At 44.1% G+C, this 20,034-nt stretch overlaps 1 protein-coding gene across 3 annotated transcripts in view; it reads right to left on the reverse strand.

Annotated features, from left to right (window-relative positions):
• Nucleotides 1-16,097, reverse strand: part of znf385c (zinc finger protein 385C) — a 126,749-nt gene extending 110,652 nt beyond the window's left edge. Inside the window, exon 1 of one of the 3 annotated variants that reach the window (XM_048233741.1) lies at nucleotides 15,853-16,097. In XM_048233741.1, the coding sequence (XP_048089698.1) occupies nucleotides 15,853-15,901 (49 nt within the window). In that variant the 5' untranslated portion in view covers nucleotides 15,902-16,097. The remainder of the gene's footprint in view (nucleotides 1-15,852) is intronic. The other 2 variants (XM_048233739.1, XM_048233740.1) reach the window with 2 other exon arrangements.
• Nucleotides 16,098-20,034: the final 3,937 nt, after the last annotated feature.

Below are 20,034 nucleotides of genomic sequence, written 5' to 3' on the forward strand. Positions count from 1 at the left end.
GATTAATCCAGCACATGCTCCGGTGCTAACAGCTGTGGGGCGTGAGCGTCACAGCGGTGGGGACGCGCGAGATGGGCACAGCCTGGTGGCTTAGCCATTAATTGAAACCACTGGGTTTGTCCTAGTTTCTTTGAAGAAAGACGGGGAACATTCTAGAACCACATAGAGGAAGACTTCAAGGATTCTTCTATGTTTATGGAACCTTTCCAAGGGTTCACTGGATAAAAAGTTTGCAGTCATATGTAACTGTGTGCAATCCTTCACAATTAAAGGTGAATCATCATGACTTCTATTTCTGTTTCTTTTTATCAAAATCCACTTAAACCAAGGTTCACCTATACTATCCTGCACACACACACACGCACACACACACACACACACACACACACACACACACACACACACACACACACACACACACACACACACACTTGAATGAAATGCTGCTATTTCTGTCACTGTATTTTATCTATCCATCCATCTATCCATCCATCTGTCTGCCTATCTACAGTCTGTCATAGCACTCCGTCTTACTGTCCATCTATTCACTGCATCATGCCTACTGCTAGCTGTACTAATAGCTGTTAACACATGAAATATACCCATTTCAACAACAGCATTCACAGAACTGTCAGCTCCGACATGGTCCACTGTCAGTGGTCCTGCTTTGAGAGCTGTGGCGGTAGCTGCAAATGCCTGCAGACACCTGTGCAGGTGCCAGACATCAAGAGGAGAATTCGTTGTGGAGTGGAAAGTGTGATGGGTCCCTCAGGGGTGTAGGGGGGCCTCTCCATCTCTCTTTCTCTTCCTCTCTCAGGAGTCCCCAAGCTAATTATCCTCCTCTCCCAGTCGTGCTATCGCTCCTTCTCTCCTCCCTCAACAATTAACCCTCCCTCGCTCTTCCATCTCTCTTTTAGTCAGACACATACACTTTCTTATACACACAGACTCTATCTACACACACACACACACACACACACACACACACACACACACACACACACACAAACACACCAACCCCATTCACTGGCTAATATTAGATACACATCTGACATGGAGCACAGTTTTTTTCCCAATAAAGATCGAGGACAGAGTGAGTGAAATAAGAAGGTGCTGTGTGAAATGTAAGACTGGAAGTGAAGGCACTGATTTATTCCTTGTCCTTGCTTTGTCCCATAACCATTACCATAACCATTTTTGTGTAGATATCAGCATGTGGGGGTTTCTTCAGATGAAAGATGCTTCACTAGGCTATAGCCAGACATTAATGAACACTCCTTGATATTGTTTTCATACCATTATATCGGTCTCTAACTAAACCAAATGTATGTAGCGGTACTCTTTGAGTCTGTTTGAAATGGAAGCTACTGTATATCAAGGTTATGTAATATACTGTAATATGATCTTAAGTTTAGATAAACTGTAAGTCCTACATGCTGTCCCCTTGGTTCCTCAATCAGTTTTTAACAATTCAAGGCATTAAGTCTCAACGGCTTGAAGTGCTTGAATTTCAGGTTTAAGTACAGTACAGTATGTGTGTACTGTGTGTGTGTGTCTGTGACTGTGTGTGTGTGTGTGTGTGTGTGTGTGTGTGTGTGTGTGTGTGTGTGTGTGTGTGTGTGTGTGTGTGTGTGTGTGTGTGAAATTTTAAGTTCCGGGAGTTGAGTGTGTAGTTATTGATTTGTGTTTAGAGTGTTGGGAAAAGGAGGCATAATTAAAAAAAAATGTGTTTTAGAAATCAAGAAAAACTGTAAATGCTAGACTCTTCACTAACAATAATTCACTAGTTCGCCCGTCGGTATGATTGCTATATTGAGTGTATAAGCTAAGCGCATGTTTGGCATGGTAGCTGGCCATGGCCGGCTTAAATATCCTGGCGGCGGAAGACAGGTGAGTTAATTGCTGTCAATCATCCCTAAGGGCTCCCTCCTGAACTTTGTTTTGAAAACATCATTAATAACACAATCCCCAATAACACAATTCTCCATTCTCAAGCGAATGCTCCAAATAAATAACCAGAAAGCGAGAGAGAGAGAGAGAGAGAGAGAGAGAGAGAGAAAACGAGAGAGACAGAGAAAGAAAGAAGAGAGAGAGAGGGTCACTGCCTCTTACTCACACACACTGTTAGCCATTATTATTTCCGCTTTTCATGCTGATTAGTTTAGCAATGTGCTCTTTCTCTCTGTTCTCCCACTGATGACTCACCTTATTAGTACTAGAGTTTCAGGAAGCTCAAAGAAGACACATGATCAGGTGATCAACATGAAGACAAATGAGGAGAACACACACACACACACACTACAGTGGATGTGTTTGTGTGTACCCCTGTGTGTGTCTGTGTGTGAGTAAGACAGAGTGTGTGGGCGTGTGAATGAAAGGAAGGGCGGACAGAGAAACAGAGAGAGAGAGAGTGAGGAAGATAAAGCGAGAGAATAGGGAGAGGAAGAGAAGCTAGTGAGGCAGTTGCATGCCTGTAAGGTAGTCAAACTTGTGCATGCATGGCATGGTGTGTGTATGTGTGCGTGCGTGTTTCTACACATGCTTCAGTAGAGTGTGTGTGTATGAGAGAGAGAGAAAGAGAGAGTGAGAGAGAGAGAGAGGAGAGAAAGAGGAGAGGGAAAGAGTATATGTGCATTTGGAGGGCAATAAAGACACAGCTGTACAGCTTGGAGTTATGGGATCGTCTCATACACATGCAAAAACTCATGCATGCATAGACACAGGTATACAGAAGCCAAAAGTAAAGACTGGACTGCTCTCCAGGTCTACAGAAAAAACGGCAGGAAACAAATATTCAAAAACCACTTCAAAAGAATATAATTCAAAGAAAACAAGTCAGAGAAAAACAGGATTCAGATTAATTATGTCATGGTACTCATACCTGTGTAGTGCACACTTCATTTGTTTTTTTTTCTTTTACATGCACATACACGTAAACAAACATACACACACACACACACACACACACACACACACACACACACACACACACACACACACACACACACACACACACACACACTCTCATAAAGTACCTTCATACACCCACACACATCTGTGAACACAAAAACAAATGAAGTAACAGACAGCATCCAAACGAGGAGGATGTGTCAGGGAACGTGGAGCATCATCTTCATTATTTCAATCAGTTTGCCACTGAATATACTGTATATGTTCACTTTACTAGACTATGAGCAATACAAATACCAAATGTGCAACTGCTAGCTGCTCTTCAAAACATGTTTGTGTACAAGCATGCCATGCTATTCATATACCATAAAGGCCAATGCCATTACATGTTGAATTCACGTCAAAGGTCCCAGATTGTGCATGTCTCTCTTGGTTGGTTGGCCCTGGCATCTTTTCAACTCATTTTAGCCACATTCATGGTTCACAACGTGAAATGAAGTGCCAGCACACAACTGCAGTCACAGTCATTAAAAACCTCTGAAAGAAGGCAGGAGGAATATTAAACATAAACAAAAAATGGCCAATCTGGGTTTGACAAGTGAACCGTGCTGGCAGTGACAAAATAAAGACATGAACAACACATCATGAAGCTCAATAAGATGCCTCATTCACCAACAAGATTATGAATGCTTTCACACACACACACACACACACACACACACACACACCCTATTCAAGCTATAATTGGAATAGCTGATCCTTCTGACTGAAGAAACACACTTCATCTACACTCAGTATTATCTATAGTATCATCTACACTCTATATTATAGTATGCATACACTCACACATACACACAGATACGCATAACACACATGCCCAAACAGTGGCTGAATTTCTACTAGGAGCACGAGAGTGACTTCTGTAGAAGTTCCCCTCAGTAACACCCGGAAACTCACAGGAGAAGAGAAAAGCCATTTTGATAAACAGCTGTTGACTCAGCGAAGCGCCTGATGAAAAACAGGCCCATCACACACCCCACCTGTGCAGACTCGGAGTCAACATAGTACCTTGTTTGTGTATGCGCATGCATGAGTAAAATGAGTATAGGTCTATTTCTGTGTATGTGTGTGCATTTGTGTTTTTGCGGTTTCCTGTTTGTACATGTCTAAGTGAAAGAGTGTACCTGTGTGTACGTAAAAAGTAGCTTTTCTGAGTAAATGATATGTGTGTGTGTGTGTGTGTGTGTGTGTGTGTATTTTTGTGTGCATGTTTGTGTGTGTATACGGCACTGAGCATCTGTGAGATGAACATAAATAACAGAAGGTTTCAACATCGATGCTCAAGAAGCATCTGACAATACTGACCACTCCAAAATTACAGAGGAGAGGAGGCCATTTCGGAGCCCTTCTATATTGTGTGCCATGCTACGGAGCTACAAAGCAAACCACTGCTTAATTAGAGGCCAGCTTGGCTGTTGCAGGGTCTAAATCAGTTTATTTTACTCGTACAGATGGAGAAGGCAGCAGTTTCCCTGGCCTCTCTGAGCATACTTTAGGCTACAGTGCTGTTCACCGATCCATGAAGCATGCCACCCTAAAAATACACACACACGCGTACACACACACTCACACACGCGTACACACACTCACACACGCGTACGTACACACACACACACTCACTCACTCACTCACACACACACACACACACACACACACACACAACCTAACACACACACGACAAGCTGCAGTCAACAACCGACAAGAGCCGACAGCGCTGTCCAAACAGTGGGGGGTGAAGATGTGTGTGTGTGGGTGTGAGGGAGGAGAGTAAACGTGACCAGAGGGATAGCTGCAGAGTTAGCATCAGAGTTTTGGAGATCCCCAACACACACACACACACACACACACACACACACACACACACACACACACACATCCCCCATCCCTAAAACCTCCGAGCCAGATGCTAGGGAGGAGACATACCCCCAGGGGAGGTCAGACACACACACACACATACACATGCCTTCCACCCCACACCAGCCCCCCACCTCTACCCAATACCGATGTGCTCCTGACACTACACCATGCTGAGCTGGCATGATGCCCACCAATGCAACCAGCCATCCAAGCAGCTATCCCCCTCAATGCCAGCCTCCCCGCTGGCCAAAGTCCCCTCCCCACCACCACCGGTTTCTCTGGGGGGCGGGGGGGCACCGGGCGGGCAGTCCTCTCCCATCATGCTCTGCAAAACTGCACACGCTCTAAACACTGTGACAGTAATAAGCCACTTACACAAGAAATTGTTTGCAGGGGCATGTTCATGGGCATAAAGCAGGCAGTCACCACACATGCACAGCCAACACAGCACAGCACAGCACAGGACAACAGCACAGCACAACACACAACAGCACACAACAACACACAACAGCACACAACAACACACAACAGCACAGCACAACACAAGAGCACAACACAGTGCCACACAACAGACCAACACAAAAAAAAACATAACAGCAGAACCGTACAGAACTCAAGTCACCACCAAAAAAGTACTGCAACAACATAACATCAACCCAGGTGCCACTAACTACCCCCACCCCAGGTCCCACACTACAACCCTCCAGTAAGTGCCCCTCCCCTGCTGCATCACTGGACTGCTGAGGGGCTCAGATTCCCTCCAGAGTCAGTAGCGGGGCTGATTAGAGACCTGAGGTTTAAGGGTGGACTAGAAAAGAAAACTTTTTTAAGGATGTAATATGGATATAAGCAGCAAGCTTGATGCTTCACCAGTTCCTCCTGATTACACACACACACACACACACACACACACACACACACACACACACACACACACACACATTAAATGGTCTTGATTTGATACCACACAGAGCCTCCTCATTGTTAGAGCTGATAGATGTCTTGCTTCTTCAGAGATCCCCATGCCCTGGGAAGTGCTATAGTGTCCTCCTGAACTTAAAAGAAAATCAACAGGCCAGATACACTGGTTTGGGAGTTTGCTCTTAACTAAATAAGACTGTCTAGAGGTGACTGAAGGCTGAGCAGCACAGAGGCTCACTGTGTGTGTGTGTGTGTGTGTGTGTGTGTGTGTGTGTGTGTGTGTGTGTGTGTGTGTGTGTGTGTGTGTGTGTGTGTGTGTGTGTACATAGTGGCCTGGTTGTGTGGGCTTACTGGGCTTGGCTGCTGCTATTACGGAATGAGGGCCTATTTACACAGAGGCCCAAAGAGGTAGGATGTGGTTATGTGTGTGTGTGAGAGATAGAGAGAGCAAAAAGAGAGAGAGTATTTGAACATCAAGGTGTGGGTGTGTGTGCATGCATTTATGCAAATGTTAATCTGTATGGGTGTGTGTGGGTTTTCAAAATCTCTCTCTCTCTCCCCTCTCTCACACACACACACACACACACACCACACACACAACACACACACACACACACACACACACACACACACACACACACACACACACACACACACACACACACACACACACACCCTATTCAAGCTATAATTGGAATAGCTGATCCTTCTGACTGATATTTCCCCCATTCTCGTGCCATTCTTCCTTTATCAGCGCTTCACTGCTATAGGTTTAATGCTGATAGTCTGCCACTATAATTCCCTGCAAACGTACTGTAATGCTCAGGCCTCAGCCTTAGTCCTCCTTCTCCGGGAGGAGGAAGCTGCTCTGGCATCTACACTGTGCCAAACCAGGACAGAAATATCCCCAAAATATACCTGCTATTCAGCAGACATCAGACTGCACCGACACTTAGTGACTTTGACGCATTCAGCATTCAGCCAACTGTCACTCTTCACCCACCAACAGTCTTAAATAATCATTTCATTAAAAATGTCCCTGTTTTTGTTAGCATATGCTTCTTCGCTTAGTGTTCTGTGTTAGCCCTGTCCCCTGCGCTGTGTATTCTGTATTTGGGTGCTTTTACAAGGAGAGCAGTGTCTACCCCCTGTGGGTTAATAATGGGCTATCAGGACTAATCTAATCCACTCAATCTAAACTAATGGGCTACTAACGTAAACACAGGAACACTGAATCAAAAACACAGAGAGAGTTATAGAACTGCAAAACAATGTTTTACAGTTGTAGATAGAGAAAGGGTACAAGAGCAGCTATGGCAGTTATATCCAACCCTCTCATTTTTCCCCCTGGCAAATTTAAATACATACTGAATTTTAAATTGAATCCATTGATCCTACATGAATCAGTAAATGTCTTTTTTTTCATCTAAAAAGCTGCATTTTGATATTTAATATGTACAGTAATAGTTGTGTTCATAATTTGACAATGTACTCTGAAGCATCCTTCCCTATCATCTGTGACAGCCACACTCACTGCCTATTCAACATCCACACATTACACACACACACACACACACACACATACACACACACACACACACACACAAACACACACACACACACACACACACACACACACACACACACACACACACCTGTGCTTGCATGAGCAGACAGGGGGCATTTGTCAGCTCCAAGGTGAAGCGCTGTAGGCTGGTATTTACCTCTGATTATACAGTGCCGATAATTACACTCAAACCGTGCACTCACACATGCACTTCACACACATGCCTACACACACACACACACACACACAAGACAAGACACACATAAGCAGACATAATGATTAAATACATGCCAACACACTGTAGAAGCACATGCATGTTTCTGCACATACACATGAAGACACACACACACACTTACACAAAATTACATATTACAATATTACAGTATGTATCTCATATGGGGGGTTGTGTATAACACACACACAACCGCCCCCCCACCACCACCACCACCACCACCACTACCAAACGCAATGGAGAAAGTGTGTATAATTAGAGTTGCTGAGAGCGAGATCAATAACACCAGCAGTGTGGGGTGGGTGCCAAAGCCCATACTAGCACACTTTCTAGGAAACAAGGGCTGAACTGTCATGGAGATAAGGAAGGAAGGAGGAAAGAGATGGATGGGGAAAGAGAGGAATGATGAATACAGAGGGGATGGGATGTCACTGAGAGAGTGAGAGAAAGAGAGAGAGAGATCAGATGCTGCAGGCGACGGGTGCCCTGAGAGCATGACAAATGTTTCCACAAAGTGATCAGCTCAGTAGCTGGCAAATGATTTGTATGCAGAGAGAAAGAGAGAGAGAGAGAGAGAGAGAGAGAGAGAGAGAGAGAAAGAGAGAGAGAGAAGGCCCACACTTTAATCTGACATACAGCTTGGTGAGTCTGTTATACTGAGAAAACGTTTAGCTTACTAAGTACAAGGGGTTTGTGTCTGTGTGTCAATCAATCCAAAATCAATCCAATTTGAATAAATCTTACTGGTTTGAATTTCCCCTTGGGGATCAGTAAAGTATCTATCTATCTATCTATCTATCTATCTGGTTCAGTCCCTATATAAAAGTCCATTGTCTGCAGTAGGATTGAACAGAGAAAACCTCAACCTCTAGGGTAAGCCAATGGTACCACAAAAAGACAAATCCCTATGAGCAGCCTGATACTGACAGATTCATTTCTTGGGCCAAACTTAATACTTAATAATAATAATGAACTATGAATGTATGGCTTTTCCACGCCACTAATTAATTAATTCAATTTAACAATAAATGGGTAAGTTGTTTTAAATACTAATAATGAACTATGAATGTATGGCTTTTCCACGCCACTAATTAATTAATTCAATGTAACAATAAATGGGTTGTTTTAAATACTAATAATGAACTATGAATGTGTAATGAATGTATGAATGTGTAATTCATAGTTCATAAAATAAATGGGTTGTTTTTAAATTGCAAGTTATTTTACTGCATTTGTTTCTAAATGTTTTCTGCCTTTCTCTCTTCCTCTCCCATTCTCTATCCCTCCCAGAGCTATGGCGTCCTCCTAGGTGATGGCTTCCCCATCTGAGCTAACACAGAATCCGTCTTCTGCGCATAAACACAGTCCAGCCACCACGCTGGTGTCCTGATTGTCTCTTTGCCTGGCGTCTCTTCTCTATTCCCGATGGGAGTCGTGACTATTGTTTTTCCCCTTGTCTTTGTGATTGTCCTTGCAGCTCTTGTGGGGCCTGTGGCAGGGCAGGGGCTTCGGTGAGAGGCTTTGTGTACAAACACATGGGCCCGTCATGGTTGGCTGGCTCCATCATCACACAAACTTCTATTGATCTCTCCCAAAAGCAATTTTTATGGGTCATGCATGTAGAAATTCAAAATGCGTCTATTCGTTCACTCTCTCTGTCTCTCTCTTTCTCTCCTGATTAGGAGAAAAAGCTGTGAGGTTTTGCCGCATATTCGCTTTCGTTGTGTGTGTATGGGGGCCAGAGATAGGGTGAGACAGTGAAGCAGAGAAAGAATGGAAAGCATATCTGGAGAAAATTAGTGATGTGTGTGATTTATTTATGTGCAGGTGCAGGTGCAGGTGTAGGTATGAGTGTGTGTGTTAGCCCACCATAACCATACACATCTAATCTATACACATACTCTGTCTCACTCTGTGTGTGTGTGTTTGTGTGTGTGTGTGTGTGTGTGTGTGTGTGTGTGTGTGTGTGTGTGTGTAACGATTGAGTAAGCACGCATGTGTGCATCCAATTGTCACTCGGGCGTAGGATTGACACAGAGTGAAGAGATTGTAATCTGGGTTTAATCAAAGCCAACAGCATGCTGACCTCACACACTCATTCCTGATGGGATTTTTTAATCTGGCAGAGAGAGAAAGACTAGAAGACAGCTTAGGATCGAAAGTATGTGTGTGTGTGAAAGAGAGCATAGAGAGAGAGAGAAAGACTAGTAGAAAGTGAGGATCAAGTGTATGTGAGTGTGTGGCAGAGAGAGAGAGAGAGAGAGAAAGAAAGAGGGAAAGAGTGTCACAAGGTTTTGTAAAGTACTGTGACAGTTTCATTTAATTACTGCATTAGGTCCATACATTATTCTGGGTTGTGCTGCCATGAAGCAGAGACAAACAAGCAAGCAAACAAAAAAATCATAAACAAAACAATGTATAAAACCACAGCCCACAGCTCAGTTTAAACAGGCTGATACATATTACAGTATAATGTTCTTCTGTGCCCTAAGTGGTTATTTCATCAGCAAAAAGAAACGATAAAATCCTTAAACACCATTCCTTTATTTCAACACTGACTTGTGGGTTACGCCAAGTGAAATCCTACACTTCCTGCCACTGCTAATATAATTTCACAGGCTAATAATCCACCCAATCACACAGAACAAGTCCTCCCAAACACTTTTCTTTCCTATCCCTCTGACTAGCATAATGAAAAGAAAACACTGATCTAATGTAATACATGAGAATATTCCAGTTCACTCTTGAACAAGCTTGACTTTCTACTTCTGCCATGAACACACACTGCTGTTGTGTGCAGTGAAGAAATGCATCTGGTCGAAGGTTTGGGACCTAACGCAAAAATAACACCAGCTCCAGCAGGAACATTGGGACTAAAGGTGTGTGTGCAAGAGTGTGTGTGTATGTCTGTGAGCGGAGAGAGAGAGAGAGAGAGAGAGAGAGAGAGAGAGAGAGAGAGAGCTTGTGTGTGTGCATTTGAGCGTATGAGTGTGTATATGGCTTGTGGAGGTTGGATCAATGAGAGCATTCACATTCCCATGAGCTAAATCACAGTGTTAGCTCAGGCATCTGAGGGGCACATTATGAGATGAAACATTTAACTAATCTCCCGGACTCTCATCACTTCAGATGATCTTTCTGCACTCGGCACAGGAGCCTTAGGCCTGGCCTCCATACATCTTCTCCCAATCCATACGTTGTTTTGTGTTTATTGGTTCGTTTGTTTACATGTCTGTTTTTCAATTCTTTATTTGTTTGCTAACCTGAACCTGAAGTCAACTCACTCACTCCTGCTAATGATGACAGAAAGTCAACCATTTCCAGTTCCATTTCCATTATGAGTCTGTGTGCTAATAATGAGGGTAATTATTTCGAATGGGTTTATGCAGGGCAGGTGTGTTTGGCAGGTTTGGTGGGCAGGTGGTGAGGGTTTGGATGATGGGATGGGCAATCGTGTGTGTGTGTGTGTGTGTGTGTGTGTGTGTGTGTGTGTGTGTGTAACGATTGAGTAAGCACGCATGTGTGCATCCAATTGTCACTCGGGCGTAGGATTGACACAGAGTGAAGAGATTGTAATCTGGGTTTAATCAAAGCCAACAGCATGCTGACCTCACACACTCATTCCTGATGGGATTTTTAATCTGGCAGAGAGAGAAAGACTAGAAGACAGCGAGGATCGAGTATGTGTGTGTGTGAAAGAGCGATAGAGAGAGAGAGAAAGACTAGTAGAAAGTGAGGATCAAGTGTATGTGAGTGTGTGTCAGAGAGAGAGAGAGAGAGAGAAAGAAAGAGGGAAAGAGTGTCACAAGGTTTTGTAAAGTACTGTGACAGTTTCATTTAATTACTGCATTAGGTCCATACATTATTCTGGGTTGTGTTGCCATGAAGCAGAGACAAACAAGCAAGCAAACAAAAAATCATAAACAAAAACAATGTATAAACCACAGCCCACAGCTCAGTTTAAACAGGCTGATACATATTACAGTATAATGTTCTTCTGTGCCCTAAGTGGTTATTTCATCAGCAAAAGAAACGATAAAATCCTTAAACACCATTCCTTTATTTCAACACTGACTTCAGGTTACGTCAAGTGAAATCCTACACTTCCTGCCACTGCTAATATAATTTCACAGGCGAATAATCCACCCAATCACACAGAACAAGTCCTCCAAACACTTTTCTTTCCTATCCTCTGACTAGCATAATGAAAAGAAAACACTGATCTACGTAATACATGAGAATATTCCAGTTCACTCTTGAACAAGCTTGACTTTCTACTTCTGCCATGAACACACACTGCTGTTGTGTGCAGTGAAGAAATGCATCTGGTCGAAGGTTTGGGACCTAACGCAAAAATAACACCAGCTCCAGCAGGAACATTGGGACTAAAGGTGTGTGTGCAAGAGTGTGTGTGTATGTCTGTGAGCGAGAGAGAGAGAGAGAGAGAGAGAGAGAGAGAGAGAGAGAGAGCTTGTGTGTGTGCATTTGAGCGTATGAGTGTGTATATGGCTTGTGGAGGTTGATCAATGAGAGCATTCACATTCCCATGAGCTAAATCACAGTGTTAGCTCAGGCATCTGGAGGGGCACATTATGAGATGAAACATTTAACTAATCTCCCGGACTCTCATCACTTCAGATGATCTTTCTGCACTCGGCACAGGAGCCTTCAGGCCTGGCCTCCATACATCTTCTCCCAATCCATACGTTGTTTTGTGTTTATTGGTTCGTTTGTTTACATGTCTGTTTTTCAATTCTTTATTTGTTTGCTAACCTGAACCTGAAGTCAACTCACTCACTCCTGCTAATGATGACAGAAAGTCAACCATTTCCAGTTCCATTTCCATTATGAGTCTGTGTGCTAATAATGAGGGTAATTATTTCGAATGGGTTTATGCAGGGCAGGTGTGTTTGGCAGGTTTGGTGGGCAGGTGGTGAGGGTTTGGATGATGGGATGGGCAATCGTGTGTGTATGTGTGTGTGTGTGTGTGTGTGTGTGTGTGTGTGTATGTGTGTCTGTGTGTGTGAGAGAGAGAGGAGTCATTTCAGATCCCAAGCACTAACCTTTCCCCATGGGGACAACTCTGCTCACTTTCTGATGATCATACTCAATTTCACAGCTGACAGCACCACTGAGGCTCAGGACAGCATCACGCGCATACACACACACACACACACACACACACACACAGACACAAAGAGAGAGAGAGAAAGAGACACATGCAGCAAACAAAAAACCTTGACTGAACCAAAGCCAAGACACCATCTGAAAAGGAGGAACGCACCAGCCCGAGACCTTGGCTCTTATAGCCGTGAAAGAAATAGAGAGAATCTCAGATAGAGTGATGGAACCAGGGAACATATGAGAGGCAGATTGCATGAGAAGGCACGAGAGAGAGAGAGAGAGAGAGAGAGAAAGAGAGAGAAAGAGCAGAGATAATGACACTTCTAGCTATTGAGGAGAAGGCCGTGGTGTGGGGAGAGAGGGCACCTGTGTTATCTCCAGAATGAACTGGGGGTGCTTGGGGACTGGGTGTGCTATGGGTGGCGGTGGTGGGGAGGCTGTAAGAGAGGGGATGGCCAACCTCACCCTCCACTCCCTGTTATCAGTCAGGCCTCACTCTTCCTGCTGGCGCTGGCGCCTGCGCCTCACTTTCCACTGACTGATGCATGGTGATAGGAGCACCCCATCAGGTCAAACTTAAGTCAAGGATTCCTCATCACTTATCATGAGGACAAGCTAGATGTTGTGCTGCTATCCAATACTTTTTTTATATCCCTTCAGTTTCAGGTCCTTCTTTTTATCTCTTCTGATGCTATAAATATGAAAAATCTCTGCCACCAAATAACTCACAAAGTTCACACAAGCTCAATTTATGGGCAGTGCCAAAAGCGTGGCTCTGGCTCAATAAAGAAATGGTGCTCAGCATCAATCACACAAGTACGCAGCATGACTGGAAGGATTGGTGTGTCTGTGGTCTGTGTCTGTGTGTGTGTGTCTGTGTATGTGTGTGTGTGTGTGTGTGTGTGTGTGTGTGTGAGAGAGAGAGAGAGAGAGAGAGAGAGAAAGAGAGTTAGTGTGTGTAGTGTGTAGGAGGGGTGAGTGGAGTGAATCCATCTTCTAGCCATGAAGGTGCTTTTTTACACCACATCAGTAAATCAGTAGACAAGACCTGGATGCTACTCACACCAGACAATGACAAAAAACCCTATAGACTCCCTTTATATGTGTTATATATATATCTCTTTGTTTGTTTGTGTGTGTGTGTGTGTGTGTGTGTGTGTGTGTGTGTGTGTGTGTGTGTGTGTGTGTGTGTGTGTGTGTGTGTGTGTGGGGATGTATACAATGTTAAATACTGTAAAACCTCTGTGCAGACATGGTGTTGGTAGACTGTGACACATCACGACTGACAATGCCTTAAGTCAAACACACAATCCACTGCCTATGCCACTTCAATCAACACAGAGTCCCATCCTTACTGTCAGAAGTGGCAGCCCAGATGTAAATGATGCTTGAGAATGAAAGGTCTTATATAATGGCAAATACATGGCACTTTGTAAACAATTATTTGCATATTGTTATTCTCCTCGCTGCTGACAGAGCGTGACAATTTACAGCTTGTAAAGTCACCCACCATTGTACAGTGCTTGACTGTTATGACAAGTAGATGATGGTCACACAGAACATCTAACTGCTTCCAATGAGTTGTCAAGATCGACAGTTTTGAAGTAATATATGATCTCTTCCTGCGATGAAGCCAAAAGTTGTCCGAACTGTCACTTCATTGGCGAATACTATCTCCTTATTGTTATTAAATTCAGTGGTGGTCAAACTGATTCACAGTACAATGTGTGCAATAAACATACAGCAGGTCAGAGTACAAATACAGTAGGAATAGGACATACTACTGAAGTAGAACAGAATACAGAAAAATAGATGGTTCACTATAGTGTTGTGGCAATATCATTGCTGTGTAGTGAGAGCCATCTGTTAGTGAACATTGGCTATTTTGTAACTATAAGTGGTGGCTCTGATGTAGAGTTATGGATGCAGTCTCGCCAGGAAGGACAAGGCACTTTTTCCTCAAATGGAATCTCGATCAAATATTAATCTGATGTTTTTGTAGTTGTTAGTACAGCCTTCACATATCCCTGTCTGGCCCACCAGAAAACCCATACAGACGATATGCTGAGAGAGAAAGAGCTAGAGAGAGAGAGAGAGAGAGAGAGAGAGATTTTCCTCTTTGCAATTTAGCATCCCTTAGCCAACCAATAAATGCAGTACCTTTCAATTAATCATGTATTTATATTACCAACTGTTTACAGTCAAAGGACTGACTGTCTTACATTCACTGTTTTAAGTCTCACATACAACATTAAAGCAAACATCGACTACAGAAAGAGCACTGTACATAGGGGTCACTTCAATGCATTTTACTGGGATACATAATTTGAATGCAGACAGACCTTTAAATAACACACCAAATTAAGATACACACGCGATACAAAAGTAAGCTACTACTTTTCAGGGAAAATCACTGTACCTAGTAATTTTGTAATTTTCTAAAATAGAAAGTAACTAGGGGATCTATTTGTTTTCGACCCACTAGTATTGTAGGGTGCTTCACCTCCAGACGAACGTCGGCGTCAGGTCGAGATTTATACGCGCCCAGTATAATTGGAGTATAGAAGCGCTAAGAAGTGGGGAAAGGAGACAGGTGAAAAGCGGTGAACTCGGCAATGAACTGAATGGGAACTACACGAGGGTCTCCGTCTACAATGACAAATTACAGGTTGTGGGCTACTGTTCTGTCGGAATGTGCTCAATTACAGAGTATGAGGAAGCCGCTCGCAAATTAGCAAAAACAAATTAAGGAAAAGTTCACTTCACGGTCTCCCGCTACACTATGCACGTCTCGCCATGGTTTACAATAAACATGTAAAATATAGGCTAGTTTGTCTGTAGCTGACACATGTAATAACGTAATAGTAAACTTGAACCAGCTGAGATGTCAACATGTGTTGAAATTCCAACTAACCCTTGAATGAACCTACATTATACCTGACTGTTAGAGTATCCTTAAACAGTCAACACTGAAGCATTTTTACAATAAGTCGACTACCAAGTATTATTTTCTCTAAGTGAATTGTATAGTGTCAGTGGTACGTAAGGAGTCAGCGGTGTCAGGTTGCCTTTATCAAAACTGTCACTTAATTTAAACAACAGCGCCACATTCGGATATAGCCTAGGCTACTTTTTTCCTCAATATTCGAATAGCAGCAGAAAAGAAAGCATGTCTCCTTACCTGTTCCTGTTCGTTTCAGACTAGCTCCTCTGTCATCCGCTCCAAACATTTCTCTTTGCACATGGAGTCAGTCAAGGCGAATCGCTTCGCTGGTTCTTCGCGCGTCACGACTCTGCTGCCACTAGCACCTTGCACTCTCTCCTGTCCCACTGCAAAATGCGCATTCAGGGATTCCCGCAGAACTGCCTGCCTGACAGCGGTCACATGGGAGCACAGCACTCACCTCATCCACACACACACCACCGGTAAACGTTTCGCGCCACTGAGTTCTGCTGTCAACGAGCGTCCGGCAGTCGCACGCGCCCTGTTCTTCAATTCACTCTCTGCGCCTCGAGGGAAAAATGACAAACTCCCTCCAACAAACACGCTTACATCTGGAAGTGAAATGTCACTACTACGAGTAAATAGACAGCTAGCCCTCTACTTGCTATCTTAATTCTGGCATAAGCAGTCAAGGGAGGGTGAGTTGTATTTAGAACCGTGACAACAGCTTTGGTTTATTACCACAACACTGGACTGAGCGAGACAATCAGTCAGTGACAAGCCCGGCAGACGAAGCATATCAGGCTCATCTGAGAAACAGAATATAGCGGTGCTGACAGCTTGATTGATAGACACAACGTTCCTTACAGTGTGGCCTCCCCGTAAAATTCATTCATTAAAGCCTAATAGAACTATAACATTAGTTTTGATTTCCCCTTTTATCTCCAGCAGTAAGGAACGTGATGAGAGGTCAATGCAGTCAAAGTACTTAGACTACTCAAATAGCATGTATGTTTTGTGTTTTGGGAGGGGGGTCTGGGTGGAGGTGGAAGGTGTTGGATTGACCAGGCTGAACAAACGCTTCATGTATAGAAGCTGTTTAAAACAACACATCGCTCATCGCCCCTGTCACCTCACCCTCAAACCAAAATAACTGTCACTTTGAGAGAGATATATGTGTCCGGGGTAAAGGGGGGTTGCTGTGGGGGGTGGCATGTAAAGAGTGCATGCTGACCACATACCTTCACCTCTCTCTTTTCTCTCTTAACCCATCCAATCCCCCCGAACACAAACAAGGTCCCCTCGCACCGAGGCGCCCCAGTCTTATAACCTCGCTAACTTAGTCCACTCCTGGGCTTTGCGGGCCAAGCGTCCTCCTCATTAAAATACTTGGACATCGTTCAAAGGCTAGTGCTAGGGGGTGACTTTGTGGGCACACTGCTCTGGGGGGTTGGGTAGGGAGAGGGTGGGGTGGAGCGTGTGTGTGTGTGTGGGGGGGGTAGGAGGGGCTACATGCTGGCCCACCTGTCATCCGAATACACTGATGGATAGGCTGTGGAAACATACTTGGAGTTTGAGCTATGTCCTTCCCCTAGAAGACCTCTGGCACGCCAGGCCTGACCAACGAGAAGTCAGCCCCTATAAATAATCTCTTGGGGACAGGGCAGGAGAGAGAGAAAGGGAGAGAGATGAGAGAGAGGGAGAGAGAAAAGATAGGGATAGAAAGAGAGTGAGAGAGCAAGAGAGAAAGGGAGGGGAGAAAAAGAGGAAGAGAGGTGAGAAAGAAATAGAAAGAGAAGAAAGAAAGGAATAGAGATAGGGAGAGAGAGAGAAAGGGAGTGGAGGAGAGAGGGAGGGAAAGCTGAAAGACAACACTAGCAGATAGAATCCCTGAGTTGTATGGAGGGGTGCAGTGCCACAGAGTGCTGGCCAGCAAAGACCACCTGTGGCCCCGCTCATGAACTTGCCTCCCTGATAACGCAAACGCATGGCACACAGCAGAGGTGCCGAGCTCTTTCTTTCCTTTTTAGTTTTTCTCTTATTTTTTCCTCTTTTTTTCTTTTCTCTATCTCACTCTCTGTTTCACACACACAAACATGCAGATAAATAAACATTAGCACACAGCGCACATATACTCTGTTCCCGACTCCGTTCCACATAAGCTCCCCGCATCTCGCTCAAACACAAACACATCAAACTTAAACTCTCTCTGTCTCACACACACACACACACACACACACACACACACACACACACACACACACACACACACACACACACACACACACACACACACAGCAATTATGCGCTATCTGTTCTTGCCTGTCTGTCTGTCTTTTTGTCTGTCTGTCTATGTCTGTCTTTTTGTCTGTCTGTCACTCTCAGACACACCACACTCACACTATCTCCCTCTTTTCTACACACACAGGAATATTCTGTCACTGTAGAGACTCATCACACACACACACACACACACACACACACACACACACACACACACACACACACACACACACACACACACACACAAAAAACACACACACACACACACACACTCAGTGTAGCTTTAAAAGCCTGTCTGGCTCTCTCTCTGAGGGTTCTGAGGAATGCTTTTTGTGCACGAGCGGCCATCAGAGGTTTCTTAATCACCCACCATTACTCCTACGCCGTCGCATAAAAAATTAGAGGACTGCTCGCCTCCTCCTCACCCTAACCCACACACCCCCTTAGACACACACTCACACACACACACACACACTCCCGTACCTCAAGCCTTAAGCGTCCTCACTCGCCATCCGTCCACCACTTCAATTTACCTGGTTGCCAAGGAAACGCGCCTGGAAGTGGAGCTAGCACCATGATTTTTTATCCACCTCTCTGCCATACAAATTAGGCCACAAATGGATCATTTAAGGGTGAGGAGAGAGAAAGAGAGAAAGAGAAAGGTAAAAGGAGAGAGATGTAGAGGGAAAGAGAGTGAGAGGTGAAAGGAGAGAGAGAGAGAGAGAGCAAAAAGGAGAGATGGAGAGAGTGAGAGGGATGAAGAGGAAAGCAAGAGGGAGTGAGATTGCATTGATAGGGCCTAAGTGAGAGCTGGAGAGAGCGGGAGATGGGAAAAGAGAAATGGGTTTTTTTTTGTGAAACATAATGGCAGATGCGGCGTTTTGCCCTCAGTACGGCCGCAGATGAATCTCTTTGCGGTTTGCGTTGATAGAGTTACTTAAACACAGAGAGAGAGAGAGAGAGAGAGAGAGAGAGTTTGAATGAGAGTGAAAAAAGAGAAAAGAAGACAGAGACGGGAAGAGAATGAAAGCCAAAGTGGTCACACATACAAAGATTGCCAATTTTCTTCTGGACACAAATATGAAGTATAATTTAAGTGAGTGGCCGTAACATAGTCTTTGACTGTAAGGCTATTCATAGTGAGAGCCATCTCACAAGAAAAGAGCATTTTGACAGTGACATATACTGTGTGACAGGCCAAAACACTACAGTGCTCACTTTCAGGGTGACTTGTTTTCAGTCATTTGTGATTTGATTAGTGGTGTGGTATTGTCTTTGTCTCTGAAGTCTAATCGTATTTAACTTTCATTTATGCTTTTAGATTATTTCTTTTTGGTCATTTAAAGTGCTCTGTAAAGTAAATCTGGAGGAAATATTTAGTTACCCAGATGTTCCTAGATCTATTCCTAGACATTTGGATCCTTTGATTGTTTGTTTGTTGTTGTGTGTTGTGTGTGTGTCTTTTGTATGTAATTATCACATTCTACCGGCATGTGTCTGATTGATATGTTATAAACATGCAAAGGAGTTTAGTGTCTAGCGAATGTCTTAAGGGGCTACTCTAAAGGGACTGTTTGTTATTCAGTTTGTTTTGTTTGCTGAGAAGCTAAGCTAATTCTGTATTCTCCACTTTTCCTCTCTTCGAGAACTCTGTGTCAGGCCCTGATTTGTTGACCCAGTCACCACAGTATCAGCCAATCAGCCCAGCAATCCATCACCACACTGTCCTTTGTCTCAGCGGACTTCATGCCAGCGCCGGGCCAGGTTTTGACCAGCTCTGGGCCAGATCTGCTCTGGCCGTGGCAGCAATCTGACCCACCATCAGTTTTAAAATCTGGAGGGTGCAGCCAGAGACCCAGCCTCCCACATTCAATCACCCTCAGGTGAAAAAAGGAATGGATTTCCCCCCAGTACTACATTGTCTGTGATATATGCAGGTGACTGGCATGTGGTGTGGCTCCAAAAAATGAAGAGGATGATGATAATTGATGGGATGGCGGGTATCGTGATTTAAAAAAATGCCTCATCCGAAAATGAAAAAGGTGCTCCATCTCATGATATGAAGCCTTTCATGAATAAAAGTTTGGTGGTCTGTGCAGCACAGAATGAGTTATGGACGATGGTCAGTGACATGAG

This window comes from Alosa alosa, chromosome 22 (genome assembly GCF_017589495.1).
Source record: "Alosa alosa isolate M-15738 ecotype Scorff River chromosome 22, AALO_Geno_1.1, whole genome shotgun sequence".
Classification (NCBI taxonomy): domain Eukaryota; kingdom Metazoa; phylum Chordata; class Actinopteri; order Clupeiformes; family Clupeidae; genus Alosa; species Alosa alosa.